We start from the raw sequence: 19,886 nt of genomic DNA on the forward strand, positions 1-19,886 counted from the left end.
TGTTCATTCATGCTGTTTATGTTGTTGTTCTTCTACTTACTTTTGCTGCCACTATCATGGCAACCTGTATGCAGCATGCAAGGTACACTGTAAAAAATCAAGTTTTGGACATTGCCAACAAAATATTTGTCCATAATTTATCTCCTGACAAGGGCGACCAACAGCAGACGGGCCCTATATAGAACAATTCTGACTATTCTGTTCCATTAAGGATCTGGCCACTATTTAAACCTTATATCATTTGTGTCTCATGGTAGCCTGATCAATTTCTCATGTGGTCCTCCATGTAAAATGATCACCCAACCCATGGCAATAGTATAATAACAATAATGCACTTGTCTTTTAAGCTAGTCACTCAGAGAAAAGTGATTGCCTAAGCAAACTTACCTAATGTTTGCAAGAAATATTTCCCAGTTTTTTTTAAATATTACATTATTGGTTTACTTTACTCTATTTAATAATACTCAGATATGATTTAAAGTGGTGTTACATTAATTAATACCAGCTACATCTTCAGCAAGCTGTAATGGGAAGCTGCTGATAAGTCACACCTGCCTGTGTTTTGATATTGGACTGATGACACCTAATGATAGTGTTGACAGCTCTGCACTTAAACTGCTTGAGCTGACGTTAATGTTGCTGTCACAGACTGACGTGATGAGCTGCTGTAAATGCTTGGCATCTCAGTTCAGAGCATTAAGTTTCAAACGATGAAATGATGTGGTTAGAGGTTTAATTGGGACATTCTGACAGCTCTGCTCGACGGAGATCTACAGTTGCCAAGCTAACTGCTAACCTGTCTGATATCGACATGAGGAAATCACCTAGATTGTCCATGTAGCAGAAGACGTGCCCGTTTGTCATTTATAAACAGTAAAAGGACGCAGTTATTATTTTAAAAATGATAGTGTGGTGTGGTGTTTGGCCTTTCTTTCAGACCACAGCCATTATTTCTTTTTTGTTTTGTGTTTTTTGCATTTTGGTAATCATATAATTGTGTTCAGACATGTATAACTGGCAGCATGGTGGCTCAGTGATTCGCGTTGTTGCCTCCCAGCAAGGAAGTCCTGGGTTTGATTCCCAGCTGGTATTTCTGTATAGACTTCACATATTCTCCCCGTGTGTTTCCGTGGTTTCCTGTAGCTGCTCCGGTTTCCCCCGCCATCAGAAGCAATGTGTTAAGGTTAATTTCTCCTGGCAGTGCCCTTGACCAAGCCACAGGCTTAGAGCTGGAGTTGGTCCCCGGGTGCTGCACAGTGGCTGCCCACTGCTCCAAATACTTCTGGGTTAAACGCAGATGCAGAGAACTAATTTCCCTATGGGGAATCAATAAAGGATAACTTAGCTTAATGATGAAGTTATAAATTAAATTGCTGCTCATGCAATTTGAAAACTGCCCTCTTTCAAATAGAAATTTTCAATTTACAAACACTTAATTGCTCAGTCCTGATAGATATTGTGTTTGTTTGTTTGAACAGCATCTCATTACATTTCAACAACGTGGTACAACCAGATTCACACGTACACTCATTTAAATTCTGAAATGTGTATATATATATATATATATATATATATATATATACACACACACACACACACACACATATATATATATATATATATATATATATATATATGTGTGTATTTATATATATGATAATATCCTAATATAATAATAATTTAATAACAACCAGCCTGGTTGTCTTTTGATGTGCAAATCAAATCATTGCTGCTGTGCTGCTGTGTTTTTCTTCTCAGTCACACAGTGTGGTCAGACTGTGATGTGCTTATGGTACCACTCACTATAAGACACCCTTTATGCTTATAGTAGATTTATCTGGACCACAGATATCAATGACTTTATGACTTAAATGACAAGAAACTAGTATTTTTCTGATCAAGCAGTGTACATCAGAAGCGAACATAATCATCAAGAAAACAATAAAATAATACAATAAACTATATTAAAGAACCATACATGACCCCTTTTATTTGTAATGTGTAATGATTGGAAGATGGATCTCTGTCAGTAATGTATAATGTGTATATAATATATATATAATTGTTGTAGCTGATGCCATGGTGTTAGCTAACAGGTATTCTAATAAACTCATATAGCTGTAGAACTTGATGGCTTAATAGAAAATGAGACACATGACAATTTAAAGCTATAACATTTTTGCATTAAAATGTCTAAAAATGCTGGACTTATGTTATATATTTTGTTGAGGTGTGTACTGACATTATCCCAACAATGTTCAAACACAGAAAAATCCCTAATTTATTCAAAGTAAGGGTGCATTTCCTGCTCGCTGTTGGTAACTAGTTGCTATAACTTATGGAAAAACACAGGATATATGTCAGCAAGCAGTCCAACATGAATGTGAGTGAAACTATAATATTACCTCATCCATGAATATGACTTCTTCCAGGGTCATGTCAGATAGATTTTCATCAGTTGTTGTGGTTGTTTAACTGTGAATATAACAACTCCCATGATCCCATGCTACCTCATGATGTCATTAAACAAATATTTTGTTTGGTTTACATATTGTGTGTTTAACAATAGATTACCCATGTTTATAACAACATTATTACAAACAGAGAGGTTAAACACCACCTACACAAATTTTTTTGTAACTGAAAAAATTGTGTTTTTAATGCCTTATAACTAATTAATTAAACATTAATAAATAATTAGTTAAACATAAACAAAGCTATGAATTACAGTGAAGATAACAACTCCCATGAGCTCACACGACTTCATGATATTATTAAAATACATTGTTTTGTTATATTGTGTGTTTAACAATGGATTGCCAACAATTAAATCAGCATTATTACAAATAGAGAGGTTAAACTCCATCCACCAGCTTTTTTATAACTACAAGTTTTTGTTATTAATGGCTTATAACTAATTAATAAAGCATCAATGAATAATTAGTTAAACAGTAATAAAGCTATGAATTCCAGACGCCTTATATGATGTGATTCAGACTTTTCTATTAGCCTCAGATGTATGCCTGTTTATTCAGCCCATTATTCCAATCAAACCATTGGTTGGAAGCATAAAACACAAAAATGTCAAAGCTCTCATGAGCTGATTTATACTTTGGATTACCGTCATCTTGTATCAATCAGAGACGCTCCTCTACGGGAAAATGTCACAGATCATTACTGACTAAACACTGACAGTATATTGAAGGAGATGCAACTCCGTTTTCTGTATGTTGTGTAAGATGCTCGCACTTATCACAGCTTTTCAAAGTCTTTAGTGACCTTTAATCTGAAAACATGCACTGGACCCCAAATCAGCTCCTGCTGCCAGACTGGGGTTGTAATTGGTAATAGTAAAGGGCACACTACTATCTCTGTGCAGAAGTCTTTGACCCGTTCTAGTGATGTGAATATAAATACAGTCATAAATGAAGTCACATTGCCACAGGTGATAAATCTCTACTAAGCAAGTCTTTTCCCTGATGTGTTCTCTGAATCTTTTATAAGCCACCTCTGATTATTTGACTCCTCTTTAGCAGCCCTTCAGTGGTCACTCTTGCTTTGGCGCATAAAGACCTCTCTGTTAGCTGTCCCATCGTGTTACCGCTCTCTCTTTGATCCAACCTGTGTGTAATGTGTGCTGTTAATCATTGATGTAAAAAGCTTGTCATCTATTGTCTCCCTTTTGTAGGAGTAATGGGCGAATATGAACCCAAAATAGAAGTTCATTTCCCCGATTCGGTTCCAGCTGCGAAGGAATCGGTGGTGAAACTGGAATGCTTCGCTCTGGGAAAGTAAGTCAGCCTTGTGTGTGTGTGTGTGTATGTGTGTGAAATAAGCTGTAGGCTCATCCATGCATAGTGCTAGTCAAGATGATTTAAGAATGCACAAGCGTAACATTACTCATTCTCCGATTCATCAATCCATATGAGAGCAAGGGCCGCAGCATGAGAAGACAAGGGAGCAGAAATCAAAGTTCTTTTAAGAGCTTCGGAAATCTGAGCGATCACAGTTTGATTTGTAGAGGAACAATAATTCACAAGGCTGCCGCTTCAACCGCTTTTCTTTCCGCGCTTAATCAGACTTTGATCACTGCGACTGACAGTTGCCACCATGGGAACTTTTTGTTCGTCTTTTTGCAGCCCCGTCCCAGAAATAAGCTGGAGGAGAACCAGCGGCATCCCGTTCCCCAGCAAAGTCAAGATGAAGAATTCAAACGCCGTCCTGGAAATCCCCAATTTCCAGCAGGAGGACGCGGGGACGTACGAATGTATGGCGGAGAATCGGCGAGGCAAAAACGCGGCACGGGGTCGCGTTTCATTCCACGGTTAGTGAACCATAGAGACAGCGTTTACATTGTGTGTCTGTGACATATATCCACATTTGTACAGGAAACATGCATGTGACCAGCAGCTTTAATCTCATTTGTTTCATAGAAACCTGTTTTTTATGACATGCTCTGGATCCAGGCTCGAGAAGTAAAAAGTGAATATTATTTTTGAGGCTCCAGTCAATATTCAAATCTTTTTGCCGACCTGAATTCCACATTTCTGATAATCCACTTGTTGAGTGTAAACTTTGATGATTTAATGCAAGGCTGCTTCAACAGCTTTCTGATTTCTGATACCACTCTTTGCTAATCCAGTTCTTTATTAATTAAACCACATGTTTTAAAGAGGTAATCCTCTCATTTATTCTTAGCTAAACCTCACTGGCTCCAGACAATGACGGACACGGCTCTGTCCATCGAGGAGAACCTCTTCTGGGAGTGTAAGGCCAATGGAAAGCCTAAACCGTCCTACAGCTGGCTGAAGAACGGGGACCAACTCATGCCAGAGGTATGGAGATCTGTTACATTTCTTACTGTGGAACAAATGAGTGAAAAATTAAAAGGAAAACCTGAATAAATGTGTAGAGAAACATGAAAGAATATCTTTTGGAAGTATGGTTTTCATTCCTCCAGAAGAGTTCCACACACTTGAAAAAACTGTAAGTGTTTTCAGACCAAACATTTGTCAGTTACTCACAAAACATCATATATTACCAGTGGACAGTACTGGCAGCGACATGCTCACCGGATCTTAACTATGTTACGTAAGTCATGTGAGTTACATGAAATTACACACATGGTTTACAGTGTAAAATGGTCGCAATTTGGTTTGGGTTAGGCAAAAAAAAAAAATATTTGGTTAGAATTAGGAAAAGATCATGGTCTGGATTAAAATAATGACATTACATATGTCATGTGGTGGAAGTGACGGAACTTGTGTGACAACATAACTCATGTAATGTTACACACAGCGTTTACATTTTAAAGTGGTCGCAGTTTGGTTAGATTGAGGCACAAAAAGTACCTGGTTAGGTTTAGGACAAGATCTTGACTTGGGTTAAAATAAAAATACTACAAAAAAATACTACATTGCATGACAGACTTCAAGTCCAGAAGTTACTCTACATTACTCTTTATGTTAAGTTTTGTTTCGCACATGACTCGAAGCCCGGTCTTCGGGATGAAAGTCCTGTGCTTGTTTGAGCCATCCATGCACTCCACCTCCTGCAAATGTTAACTTTCTCGCTCCTTATACTTCTCCTGTCACACTTGCAACGTCTGCCAGGGGGCACCACCTAACATTAAAAGGACATATCAAGTCGAATAAGCCACTTGCACTTTCGACCAACATGCACATTTTTCTGGTGAGGACAGGCTGTCACTTTTGCATTCTTCTATTTGTCACTACTTTTCTTAGATCTAAGAAAAAGTTCTTCTGGTCCAAAAACACTGAATGTTAAGAAGCATTGAAGCTCGTCTGAGACCTGTCTCTCTCTCGCGTTAGAAAATTGGTGTCTATAATATCATTTTCACAGATTTGGTGTTGCTTAAAATGTCTCCTCGATTTGAAGAAATAACACAGCAAGTTAGATCTGCTAATGAGTTGCGCTAAATCAAAAAAAAAAACTGTGAATTTATCCTGTTCTGGTGTTCTGTATCACAAATGGCTTTTGATAACTAGAATCAACCTCTGGTCCATTTTCCACTTGCAAGTTAGAAAAACTATTCATGAAATTCAGGTGATTTTGTGACTGTGCTCATCATTTTAATGTTGCAGACAGATTGAAAAAGGGGGCAGAAGATTCCTGACTTTTAGATCTCATTTACACCTGGTATCAATTGCATCTGTACACATTATCTGGATGATGGCATCTGATCCACAGGCCTTTGCATTTACACCTGATATAAATATGTTCTCTCAGTTCTACCCAAATTGTGACATTTTTAAATGACTTTTTCAAGGGGAGATTTGCCAGTTTCTACTTGAGCCAGCAGGAAGAGTCTTGTGACACTTCAACTACCTGGGTAGATTTTTTTTTTCTTGAGAATGTGTTCACTCTACAAATTGAATCGACATCTATCTGAGATCTGATCACAGTGTAAACGAGACCACCTTCAGACATGCTGGCTGATCTCACATTCTAACCATGATGCATTTTATGTGCATTTACACCATCCTAACTTATCCTGAAGTGTAAGTGGGGTGTTTTCAAACAGAACTCGGGGCAAATTTATGCAAGATTGCATACCAAATGAATGGAAAGACACATCACAAATTGATGTGAATTGATGCCAAAGAAGCGAGATGAAAATCTTTCAACATGAGTGAAAAGTTTGCGCATATATTCAGGCTTTACAAATGTGCTGCATAAATATAAAGAGACGAGAAAGGAAAAAGAAAAGAGACTGTAGGGAAATAAGATAAAGAATAGCATCTTTTCCTAACACTGGTAGATGCTCACGTTTCAAATCCATACCTCTAGTGCTTCTGACATTTAATCTAAATGCGTCCCAAGACAACATCTTCAGACTTTTCTAATGACATGTTTAAAATTGGTGGAGTGGCCTTTTGGAGTTTTTGCCAAGCTTGCTTGAGCAAATAAGCACAAATGTTCCAGGGGTCAAACTTGTACAAATGACGTGAGGTGAAAATTTGCTTTCTGTCTGAAATGCAACCAGTAGCATCTTTTCACAATACTGCTAGCTGTCCACATATTTCAAACTCCATACCTCCAGTTTTTGGTGCAGGTTTTTTGTTAAAACTCCTCAGAGTTTACTCAAACTTAACCAAACTCCCTTCAGACCCTCTCGTAGACATTGTACAATTGTTTTCTCCACTTGTGACGGCTAAATGTACAATATGTACAGCTGCTGGAGTGCAATGGATTTGCTGGTGTGCAGACAAAGCAACAAAAGTGGAAAAACTCCTCAAAATTTACTCAAACTTGACTTAACTCCCTTCAGACCCTCCTGTAGACACTGTATGACTGTTTTCACTGCTCGCTGCTGCTGAATACACCAATATGTGTTGGAGCACAAGCAAAGGAAAAACGTAATTATTTGTAGAAACATGCAACAAATCCAAGTTTGACGTGATTCACTCTGAAGATCAGCAGTGTTTATGTGGTAAAGTGTGTTTGTATTTCACTAACATGTTCTATAAAGCTCCAGCTTTCTATATGTATCTATCAGCCTGTTTACACCTGGTATTAACATGAGCCTTGGGTGATCCATAGACAAGTGGACAGCTCTGAATACGTATGTTTGGTTACTCTTTATTGTATTTGCAAAATGTTTACCATTAATAAAATGTTGTCTACTTTTATAAATTTAATGTAAATGTTGAAATCAGTAGAAACTGTGTGCTCAAAAAGCTTCTAAATGTGCACAATCAGGTAGAACAGGACAGGAGTAGCTACTAGTAAAGTGATGTGGCGACTGACAGTGTTTTTTTACAAGGAAATAAAAAACTTGTTTTAAATTTAACGCTGAATTTACAAGAGGGCCCAAGTGATTAAGAATCTGTTGTAGACAGTTTCTCAAAGTTGTCTTCACTCGGTAATTCCCAAAATTGCATGTTTTTTAAGGGACTTTACAGTTGAAACAGACAGCTGGTTCACAAACATCTGCTGCTTATCCTGACTGATAAGCATTATTTGAACCAAATAACAGACGCCACATTTGCCTTTGGATTGTACGTCAGTGTCGCTGCCATACTGGACAGGACAAGACTGGCCTGTGAACAAACACCGGAAACATTTGTTCACAGGCCATTCTTGTCCAGTCAAGTATGGCGCCGATGTTGCCGTACCGCAGCAGCTGGCCGAAGTGGCCGATGCGGCGTCTACATGTCTATGAAACAACGTCGTACTGCAGTGTGACCCAGGAAACATTTGCATACACACTGCTAAAAGAATGTCTTTACATACGGCCCAGGTCTCCTCTGAATGAGCAAGTGGATCTCAATGCATCTTGGCTTCATTCACACCTGCGCACAGCTGTCCACCTGTGATCGGATCACCCCGGAGGCATGTTGGTATGAGGTGTAAGCAGCCTCTATAATTAACATTGTAACGAACACTGTGAGAAGTCACCCTCCCTGCGGCACTGAGGATCTCTGACTAGATCATTGGGTTAAAAATCACTGTAAGTCATCATCCAAGCTGTCATCAGAATTTTTCCAACTGAGCAGCCGCTGAAAATAAATGACTTTTTAATATGCTGCTGGTGCCATTGTCAACATTGCTCCGTTTCGGTGTATCTAAGATGCAGGTTAGCAGTTTCCACCACTGCCTCCTCATCTGTTCCCCCATTACAAGCCGAACATACCTAGAATGCCACAAGGCTCTTTAGGCGTTTCCCCCCCCCCCTCTTTTTCTCCTCTCCTGCTGTCCTCCTCCTTTCATGGTGCACCAGTAATTGCTGCTGTGCTTTTGGACATAATAGACTGGCCTTGCAATAGATATGCAGAACTGTTTTCTCTTTCCTCCGCAGGGCCGGGTACAAATCGAAAACGGGGCTCTTTCTATAGCTGCATTAAACCTGTCAGATTCCGGGATGTATCAGTGTGTGGCTGAAAACAAACATGGCATTATTTATTCCAGTGCCCAACTAATGGTGTTAGGTAAGATTGCATCCCTCCCTCTGCTTTTATCCTGCTTATCTGTCTGTGCGTTTGATCATCTCCTAAGATAAAACCCAGCAGTCTGCTATATAGCGCTTCTCAGCAATCAGTCTGCAGACTCATTTGATGTCACTATGGGCTCTGCCAGCAAAAAAAATATGAATCTGATGGAGTGTCTCATTTTACTTTCACTCGTTTCATCATATTGATTTGGGTACTACAAACGCATTGCTTTGTGGCATTGTGCATGCTTTCTCATGTAGATGGGGTATTGATTTATTTGCAAAGCTTTGATGGCTTCCATCTGAGTGGCTTGATACATGTGACGACACTTGGGGGGCAAAAATGATGGCTGACAAAATGAAATGATGAGTGTGGGCAACAGCTGAAACCTGTGGGTGGATTTTGCAGGCGTATGTGTGTATATGTGTGTGTGTGTGTGTAGTTGAAGGGTGGGGTGGCAGGTGGATCCAAAGCCTCGAGCCCAATAGGCATTTCTGTTGAGTCCATGCTGAGATTTTGAGCCGCGATCACTGCTGAAGGAGAGTTGATGTCAGCACGGCGAAGCTGATCTGCTTCAGGTTGCCTTTATTTTTTAATCTCACGCCTTTCTCTGTCTCTCCCTCCTCCTCCCATCAACACAGCTTCACCTCCCAGTTTCTCCAAAAGTCCATTAAGGGCCTTGCTAAAAGCTCGCTCAGGCAGTGAAGTCACTCTTGAATGCAAGCCTCAGGCCTCGCCCCCAGCAATTAGCCTGTGGAAGAAAGGGAATGAGATCCTGCAGCGAACTGAAAGGTAGGATAAAAGTCCAAGTGCATATTCCTAGCTGCTTTTATTCACATTCGCTGCGAGACGACTTGTTTGAATAGTGTATATGGCATTTGTGCAGGTGCATAAAGGGAAAGGCTAATGAGGAGAATGAGAGCAGGGCACCCGCCAGGAAAATTGCACATGGCTAATATACCACATTCCCCCCTCATGTGCAAATAGCTTGGTGTGAAGGATGAAGATGCTCGCTGGTCCTATCAACACTGCATGCATGAAATATTTAAGAAGATAAAAGATTAGCAAATGGAGTCAAGATAAAGTCTGTCTGCTTTTAGAGAGAGGAAGGAATTCAAACGTAAAAGCTGTTGCACCTGCCGTTGAAGTAAAAATATGTGATGTATTTACTGTACTAACTTCATAATGTGTCATCAGAGAATAAGGAAATATGCTAAGGCTTCTCCAACCACAATGCTTCAGCCGGCACGCTCTTCTTTGAAATTTCCATTTGGGTCCAGAATAACTGTTTCTTTTTTCCCATTTCACGTTTATTAGAGCTGAAATGAATGCCAAATTTTTTGCAGAATGAGTCATAAGAAATCATGAATCATTTTTAAAAGGAGTAAATGTTTATCACGGTTGACGTCTGTGTAAAGCAATAATAAATGTGTGTTCTGAGTTTGTCACACCAAAGAAACATGATTAAAAAGATCGCCAAGTACATAAAATTAGGTCTCAAACTCATGAAAAACTGAGCAGTTTTCTCAGCTCTGAAACACTGGGGACATGTCTGAAGTGGTAAACACTGCTATGAGGGTATTTTTTTCTTCTTTGTCAGGTTATTGTAAAGGAGGTTAGTAGAAACTGCTGGGCTGATTTTAACTGGAAGAGTTGCTGAAAGTACATTTGCGAGGCTTTATATAGTGTTGGGGGACCATGGCATTGCATCCCCGAGCCATAGTTCAGGTTCGCCTAAAAAAAAAAACTGAACACGGAAACTGTGAACAACATAATGGCATAATTCTTTTCAGGAACTATTTTCTCACATGTGTAATGTGTTTAGAAGAAAACTGAATTCCTTTACGCAGACTTTAAATTGATCAATATGTTAAGTGAGTCTGGCAGTCGGTCAGGCAGCCATGTGCAGATTCAGAGCACTGGGCTTTTGTTTTTTGGATAAAAGGCTTAGCTTTACATTGACGGACAACTGACAGGTATAAACAGTATAGTGTAAAGTATAATGTGCTGCAGCCTGCCTGAACTTTGAGTCCGGGGAGGAGGGGTCGGGGGGGGGGGGGGGGGGGGCAACTCATTTCAACCACAGATCATATATTAAATAGAGATTCAACTTATTTAATATACCATCTATGGTTCCAATGTGCTATTTGGACTGCAGTGCTCATTTTTAGGGACTTACATATTTCTCCTTTAAAGGAGCAATATGTAGCAATTGCATGTGCAGAAATGAGTCCCGCAGCACTAATAGCGAGTTAGAGCCATAGACTGTATATTGAATAGGTTGAAATCCTATTTAATATAAAATCTGTGGTTGAAGCGAGCAGTTTCCCCCCTGCCCTGCTCCAGACTCAGGGATGTTCAGACAGGCTGCAGGAACACTGCAGCATTGTAAATGGACAATAACAACCAACGATAAGTTCTCCACTGTAAGTTGATCAGTTGTTTATAACTGTAAGTTGTCTGTCAACGTAAAGTTAAGTCCATTATCCTGAAAACAAAAGCCCACTGCTCAGGCAATACACACTCTGGAGTTGGAGTCAGTGACTGTCTGTCTCACTGCCTGCCAAAGTCCATTAACATATTTCTCAATTTAACTGTAATAAACATCCATGGTTTCTAAAAGATTACTGATGATTTCTTTGGAGTCATAAACACACACTTACTCATTCTGCAAACATTCGGCATTAATTTTAACCCTAATTAACATGAAACAGGCAAAACAAAAACAGCAATTTCGTCCTGAAATAGAAAATTTCCAAGGGGCTATAGCGTTGTTGTCAGAGAATTTCATCTTAACATGTTTCCTTGATCTCTGATGAAATATCATCTTCATCTTTTGGTTTATTACACTAAATATATTACAGATTTCTCCTTTAAAGGTAAAAATGTTCTGCTTCATCACGACATGCAAATAGAGTTTAATTCAAAGCTGCAAAGACAAAAACCTTGCAGCAGATTTGAGAGCAGAGTCATCTTACTCGACCAGAAACGGCACATGATGCAGACAATGAGCAGACTTCAAGCACCACTTTAAGCGGCATGAAGTGGTGCTTAATTTAGTTTGTTGTCTGTCTTCTGCCTTCTCTTCTCTTTCTGATTTCTTATTGAATACACCATGAGCTGAATTTGAGCAGCTGAAAAGATTCCATACAACACTAAAGAGCCAATTAAAAGGTGGAGAAGTCCAAAAAGGAAAATCAGAGGCACATCTGAGCAATCCAGCCGCTGATTTTTCATCATTCCGTTTGGAGGGAGCAGAGAAGCGAAGACGGTGACTAAACCGTGCTGCAAGTCGATGCACGCTTGTTGAGAATTCGTAGCACACGCACACACACGCACGCACACAACAGGCAGGACAGACTGAAGAAGAACAACTCCAACACAGCATCCCAGCGCACTGAAGAAACTTTGTGCTGTGTGAATCACTCCCCATGCTGCTTATTCAAAAGGAGGTCTGAAAGAGAACAATACAAGCATCAAGCATCTTGTCAAAACAGCACCGAGGCTCCTTAGTTGTCTCCAGATGGGGAGCTACATCTTATAGCTGCAGGAAAATTGGTAAAATTCCCAAGCTGACTGACATTTAGCACACTGTATGTGAAGCCCACATAGTCTTTCAAGGTGCACAGTGCTGGATGTATCCAGACAGACGCGGGATGGGAAATGTTGTCTCGTATATGCAGTCATGCTTTAAATTGGAGCAGTGTTTAGAAAATGAATTTTGTACACATTTTGTCAGTAAATACCACATCAGTTAAAGTTAGTTTCACCCAAATTATGAAAAACACATTTTCGCAGTTACTCCTTGTGGTGTTTAGCCATGCAGACAGTTTTAATATGAGGTTAATTTATCCAGGTTTTGAGATATTCGTTTGGATAATTTGCAGGACACTTTACAGTTTTTTTTTTTAATTGGGACTATTTCTTTGGTAGAATGCAGCTCCATGAGGAAGTGCTTACAGTCGGGTCTGTGATTTATCTTTATCTATCCCGAAAAGACCTACTGCTTTTCATTTTTTCCTTCTGCATAGTTTTTTAATTCTTTGAGCACCACAAACAAATTTTTATTCACCTTCATTTTTCACTTTCTTTTTGTATGAAATAACATAATAGCTAAATACCTCAATATCAATATTGCAATATTGTTGGGATGACTCTTGGCGTTTTCACAAAATATTAACATTTTTGATAAATAATCATCAGTAACATGGATATAATGACTTAGCGGGTAAGGGCAAAAAATAGAACAGCTGGAACCATCTAGTAAGTTGTGAAAATTACATCACTTTACTGTAAAGCAGCCTTAAAAACCAGGAAAAGACAACACTTACGCAACATCAATATATCCCAAATCTAAGACAATATCTATTCTTATATCATGATATTGATATTATTGTCCAGCCCTAGATTGTCACGGTTTCAAGCTTGGCGTCCCAAGTCCCAGCAAATATCTGTAAAATGTCCCCATTTTCATTTCACTCAAAAATTGTTCCAGTTTTCACCACAATAAAATGATAATTATAATATTCTACTTGTTTTGAGCACTCACATGGAGGTTTATCATCTTCTGTCACACTAATCATTACCTAACCCAATATAGAACCATAAAGAATGCACGACATGTCTAAATTCAACACTGATTTGTCTGTATGTCAATCAGTCAATGTGTCCTTGTCAAGGCTGTTGCTAGCCTATGACTCATAGGCAAGCACCAAAGGCTGTGAAGCTTGCGGCTCTTTTTGACAGAACCTGTCAGTAAGCTAACGGTTAGCTGTCATGGCAGAGAGAAAGTCAGTCTTTTATAAAGTGTTCGAGGATGCAGTGAAAATGCTGCGTTAATGGTGGGGTTGCATATCTGTATTCAACACCTTTAGGGTACCAACAGAAATAATGCGGTGCCAGGTAGTATCAAAACCTTTTCAGTCTAACAACAATAGCATTTAATACTTTTTGTACCCAAATCTAGAAAAAAAAGACTCAAAAAAGAATGTTGCTTTGGTTTTGCTTGCTGCCAATCCCAGTGAATGTTCTTTGAGATAATGCAACATATGATTGGCCAGCTACTGCAGCTACAGCTAGCAGCTAGCAGCTACATACAATCTATGGTGGTGAAATTGAGCATGGTGCACAGACAGAGTTGGTGGTTAACGTGCTGAGATACCACCAACACAAAAAAACTATGGAATGAGTACTCTGTTGTTATTGGATTCACTTTAAGGTACTGGAACTTGTATCATAATTTTTAAAATAATACACTAGGACATGATGACACTACACTTAAAGAGATGTTTCACCCAAAAATGAAAATTCAGTCATTATCTTCTCACCCTCATGCTGATTGAAGGTTAGGTGTAGTTTTTTAGCCCACAAAACACTGCTGGAGCTTCACAGGAAAACAGCACTGCAGAATCTCCCAAACAATGGAAGTGAATGGTGACCAGTTTTCAAATGCAAAAAAACAACCACCAAAAAAAAAAAAAATAGAAAAACAAAAGGTATTTGGCAATCCAAGTCTCCTGAAGCCCCGACATGCCGTTAACACATGAATGAGGCACCAAGCTACAGTGAAGATTAAGGCTAAAAACATGGTGTAAAATTGCATCTTTCAAGTCAACTTGGTTGGGGCTTTAGGAGACTTGGATTACACCAGACAATCCTTTTCCTTCAGATATTTTTTACATTTGAAAACTGGTCACTATTCATTTACATTGTTTGGGAGATTCTGCAACGCTGACTAAAAAAACTAAACCCGACCTTTGATTGGTATGAGGGCGAGTCGATAATAACTGAATTTTAATTTTTGGGTGAACTTCCCATTAAGGATCCTGGTCTAGGGGGTTTTAAAATATGGCCACACTAATCTTAGTCCAAACCTGTGCAACTAACATTAAAAAAAAAACATGCATGGTGAGATAGCACACAAATTAAGTGTGAAAATGTGTTGTTCTTTTGTCATTTAAAGCAAGGCTATAACAACCTTGAAAGAAACAGTTGGTGGCTAATGTTATCTCAGTTGCTGCCATGTAACTAACATTACTGAGTCTGTTAAATGACTTTATAACACTTTGACTCCATTTGTGCACAAAGTTTTAGAATTTAGCATAATGAAGCGGCTCTGTAGCTGCTGCTTCAAGTTAAATAGTCTCCCTTTACGTGAACCAGCCATTCAATATGCTAGAATCTGACACTGTTTTCAGAAGATTTCTGTTTCCAAACCAAGCATCACATTGCCATTATATTTATTGATATCATATAGTGAAAATACAATTTGCTATAATTTAATTGCTAACTTAATTCCACTTCTTTTAATCATTTGATTAATTGTTTTGAAGAATTTTTGCGGGTTATTATTGTATATTTATATATTACAGTACACTATTTTGTGGGGCAATATTGTGCTGTATTATATCATGTCTTCAGCCAACAGAGATATATTGGTCTTTTATTAAATATCCAGCCAGTCAGTGACCTCTCAGCATGATAGTTTCCTCTCTGACCTTAGCAGCATAAAGCCTGTAGAGTACATTTTATTTATTCATTGAGTTATTCAGCGTTGCTGTTTGTAAAATATTCCCTCATTTAGTAATGTGTCCCAGAGTTTAGACCACCACTGAGTCAGGGTGCTGGGTCACCCTGCCTGCTGCTAACCCACCTCAAAGAATTTCATTTTTCGGGGCTTTAGCGGAGAGCTTTAAAGCACCATGAGGGTCACAGAGCTTCAGAGGCTTTTCCATTTTGACAAGAATACAATTCAGTAGACTCACTACACGAAGACTAAAATAAACTGTCACATGTGAAGGTATTGAGCACAAAATATAGGCTACAGGCAGATACAGAGCTCAGCACTTCAGTCTGACTGTTCTCTAGTCAATACAATAAAAAACTGTTCTGCTTCCCCTAGGATTACCTTGCTTCCCAACGGGACATTAAAGATTGCCAATGTAACCAGACGGGATGCAGCCACCTACACATGCGTCGCTAAGAATCAGTTTGGGACAGCGAGTACAACCGGGAGGCTGTTTATCACCGGTGAGTCCTGCACTTCTCCATCAACAACTCAACCCTAATTGACCCTCTGCTACACCCTGCCCTCCCTTGTCAATAATACGCCTGTTAAGCTTCCCATTCAAGCACGCACAACGAGTGCAGTGTGCAGTTTACCATGACAACAGTGGCACAATTGCCTCTCAAGATTAATGCCACCTTTTAAAATAATGACGTTCCTCTGTTAATGTCATCGGTGTTGCACTGCATCACTGGTTTTTGCTACGTTTTCTCAGTGATGTGATATTATATATGCTTTATTTAAACTTTCTAGCAATATTTTGTTTGCTGACTGGTGATGCAATCATTACTTTATATTTAAGAGTTTGCAGCAAACACTGATTCTTCGAGTGTTCATCATTTTTGTTGATTTAACAAACAAATTTCATTGTGTAAATCAAATCAATTCTTACAAAGTTGTTTAGAACAAGAAGAAATGGAAATAAATATTTTTCTTTGTCTTATCATTCCACTACTCTGCATTTAACTAAATGTTCTGGTTGTTTTTGTAAATATTTAATGTTGTTTACATTGTGGGTAACACCAAAGACAAATAAACAGCACATAAATTATTCAATGAAATGTATAAAAATAATGAAATAGATTAAGCTTGACATGTTACGGATTTGTCAAGTTGAGAAGTTGATTATTGCTACTAAATATGTTTTAGGTATATAATTAGCAATAATTTCAGCACATTTCTGTCACCCAGATTCCACTTAAGAAGACAAACATGGCTTCTCATTTCTAACTGCAATCATTGACTTTGACAGCTGAATTGAAGCCCTCTTTAGCAGATTTCAGTGGCTGTAGCTAGCCTGCTAACTAACACTGAGCCTGTTCAACACGTCTTCTCTGTCTGACTTCTCAGTGTTTTTTTGGCTGACTCAAAATATGCTTATGTGCCTTCGTGCTGGGAGTTTGATGAGAAGATCAATACCAGTCTCACATCTGTGCACAAAATATGAAGCTACTGCCAGCAGCACAGCTAACTTAGGTTAGCACAAACACTGGAAACAGGTAAACAGCTAGTCTGGTATCGATCTTCTCATCTAACTCTTGGCAAGAAAATAAATAAGCCTATTTCCAAAACTTTTCCTTTAAAGTTCCTCTCCTGGCATTGATTACACCCCTACAAAGTCATCTCAGATCATCAAAATTACAGATTTAGAAGTTTTTTTTTTTCCATGCAGAAAATCCCTTTATGCCTTGAAATGGCTTAGAAGAACCACTACATCTACCACCACCATGAATATGCAAATGAGTCCCCACCTCTATCTCCACCCACCCCTTTTTGCGGCTCAAGCATTTCTGCTCAATTTTGACTCAGCTCAGCCAAACACTGTAAAACTTGAGTTCACTACACAGTGGCAAGTGGTATAGGAGTATTTCTACCATACATGTTGAAACCGAAAACCACAAGTCACGCATATGAAAACCAGACAGCTGCTTTTCAACAGACTTCAGCAAACTTCTCCCACATTCCAAATGCACTTGAATTAATGCTATCTTTTCTTGCTGACGCTACACTAGCAGCTTAAGAGGACAACCTTTATCGTGACATGATTTTTCTAAAGTCATGTAAAGTTTTCTGTCAGAATTACTGTAATGGATAATGCCACCTTTGCCAAAACTTCCTTTGTCAACATCCCCAAGCTATATAAAATGTCCTGTCAAGTGCTGCCAACTGCTCTCCAATAAAAGTAGCTAGCACAAGCTTCAGAAGTCACTAGAAGTCACCAAAGGATGTCATGCACTACTTTGCATATTGATGACATCATTATGCTTCATTTGCATAACACTTAGCAGTTGTGTCGGTTGCAGGCAGCAAAGAAGTGATTACCTTAAACCATATAAAACATATACAGAGAAATCTTGAGCTACATAATGACAACATGGACAGAATTTCTTTGAAGTTAAAAGGTAGAAAAATCTACAAAGGGAGGGAAAAGATCAAATTAATTATTTAAATATTTACCAGACTAAACAAACACACATTCCACATTTCCACATTTATTTTCTAATTCTATTACAGATTTATTCTTTTTAAGACATTCCTATGACTCTGTACAGGAGCACCCTGGTCCAGAGATCCAGAGAGAAATTTTTCACTACAACCCCCTCCCTCCCAGCATGCCTCTGGGTCATGTCTAGAAGGGAAACTCGCACAAGATCATTTTTTGGGTTAGAATCATCCCTCCCTGGCAAGATTTTTCATGGGTCTTGGGTTCCCTTCTAGACACAACCATCCTATAAAACACAAGACAAATAAAAGTACCAATATATTGTTTCACCATAGCAGATATGGAAAGCTGCACCCCACAAGATGACAGGATTGGTTCCTTACATAGGGCGAAAATGTCCAGCTGTGGGTTTAACTGCTTATTTTGTACATGATAAGTCTTCTAGCATATAAAAAAGACACTGTATGGAAATGTTAACAAGGTTAAAAATTTGATTTTCATTGGAGGGGGTCATTAAATATGCATTTGATGGCTACATACATGATGTCATGCTAATTCAGTGCTTTAATAATGCAAAAATCCCTGAGGCTACAGCTTGGGGTAAAAGTCAGCATCCTTAACACCTAACATGTAGATGTCATGGAAATAAAGGAGCAGCATTGTCTTTGTAATTCAGGATACAGCCAGTCAGCCCTGGTATTTAAGTACAGCATCAGAAGGTAAAATGTAATATAAAACATACAAGATACAATTCATTCACAACTGAAATACAAAACAGGTTACTTTCACAAACACCAATGGTTAGAAATTGTTATAGGCTATGTATATATTTTGCTTTTAACATTTAAAAAAAAAACTTTATGAAGATAAAGCAATGAGTTTCGTTTTGAGTAAACTCCGCCAAAACCAGTAGAAAGCCAGACAGTCTCTAAATCTGATATACAGGTCAGCAGAGTCCAGGGCCACTGTTTCACCAGCTTTCATGTAGTCGATGCATTCATCCTGAACAGCCCTTTTTCAAAATACCCTGTATTCGCACGTAAGTTTATGTAGTCAGCTTAAGATATGCTCACTCTTGGCCTTGGTAGCAACACTGGTGGGGCTTTTCCACTGGCACCTTTAGCCGTGCTGAGTCAAACTGTGCCATTTTCATTTCCATTAGGACTTAAACGAAATATCTCGTCCACAGCAGCCAACCTGTGACAACGCCCCTTCTCCCTCTCAAACAACCATGGGCGGTGAGACTCGAGTCGTGTGTGCAGGAGAGCACAAGGTTTTTTTAAAAGTCTGTGTGTTCAGTTCTCAGTATTTTTGTATCTTCTAACTGAATCTCTGTGGTTTCTCTCCTGCATCACCGTTTGTACTTTCAGGTATCTGCTTTATTTTACTGTTTCATGTTTGCTTTCGCCCACAAGAATCGTGTTAGGTTACTGCTGATGAAAACCCAACATTTCTTAACTTTTCTGTTCCATAATACAAGCTTTTAAATGACAAAATAAGAGGAGATAATAATGCAATGGAGATGCAAATCCCGGCTATGGTGGGCTAACATGTCGAGTCAAAGTGGGTTGCTACCATGGTTTGAATTATGGGGGAGCTAAGGGGAACTGAAAAAGACATGGGCTCCCCTGAAAGCCTAATTTGAGATATTCAGGGTGAGCTCTAACATCGTCCATTTTAAAAGTTCCTACGATAAATAATAACAGTAAAAATGTGTCAAATGTTCACATCCCGCATGGGACCCTTTACTGTGTGTCATTTCCCTGCTCGCTCTGCCCTTTCTTATCCTCACTTCAGCTGGTATAAAAGCCCAAAAAATATTTCTAAAAAGACACAACCCTCCAGACTCTTTATATGCCAAATATTGCTCTTTCTACTGTCCCATGCAAATAGTTTTGTGATATGAAGAAATCTGAGGCTTCAT

The 19,886-nt window shown here is 38.9% G+C and overlaps 1 protein-coding gene across 1 annotated transcript in view; it reads left to right on the forward strand.

Annotated features, from left to right (window-relative positions):
• Positions 1-19,886, forward strand: part of cntn3b (contactin 3b) — a 93,926-nt gene that overhangs the window by 48,946 nt on the left and 25,094 nt on the right. Inside the window, exons 7-12 of the mRNA XM_084727622.1 lie at positions 3,689-3,791; positions 4,140-4,324; positions 4,699-4,835; positions 8,822-8,951; positions 9,596-9,746; positions 15,856-15,983. Coding sequence (XP_084583748.1) covers positions 3,689-3,791; positions 4,140-4,324; positions 4,699-4,835; positions 8,822-8,951; positions 9,596-9,746; positions 15,856-15,983 — 834 coding nt within the window. The remainder of the gene's footprint in view (positions 1-3,688; positions 3,792-4,139; positions 4,325-4,698; positions 4,836-8,821; positions 8,952-9,595; positions 9,747-15,855; positions 15,984-19,886) is intronic.

Source organism: Lutjanus erythropterus, chromosome 2, assembly GCF_056507025.1.
Source record: "Lutjanus erythropterus isolate fLutEry1 chromosome 2, fLutEry1.hap2, whole genome shotgun sequence".
In the NCBI taxonomy this organism is placed as follows: Eukaryota; Metazoa; Chordata; class Actinopteri; order Lutjaniformes; family Lutjanidae; genus Lutjanus; species Lutjanus erythropterus.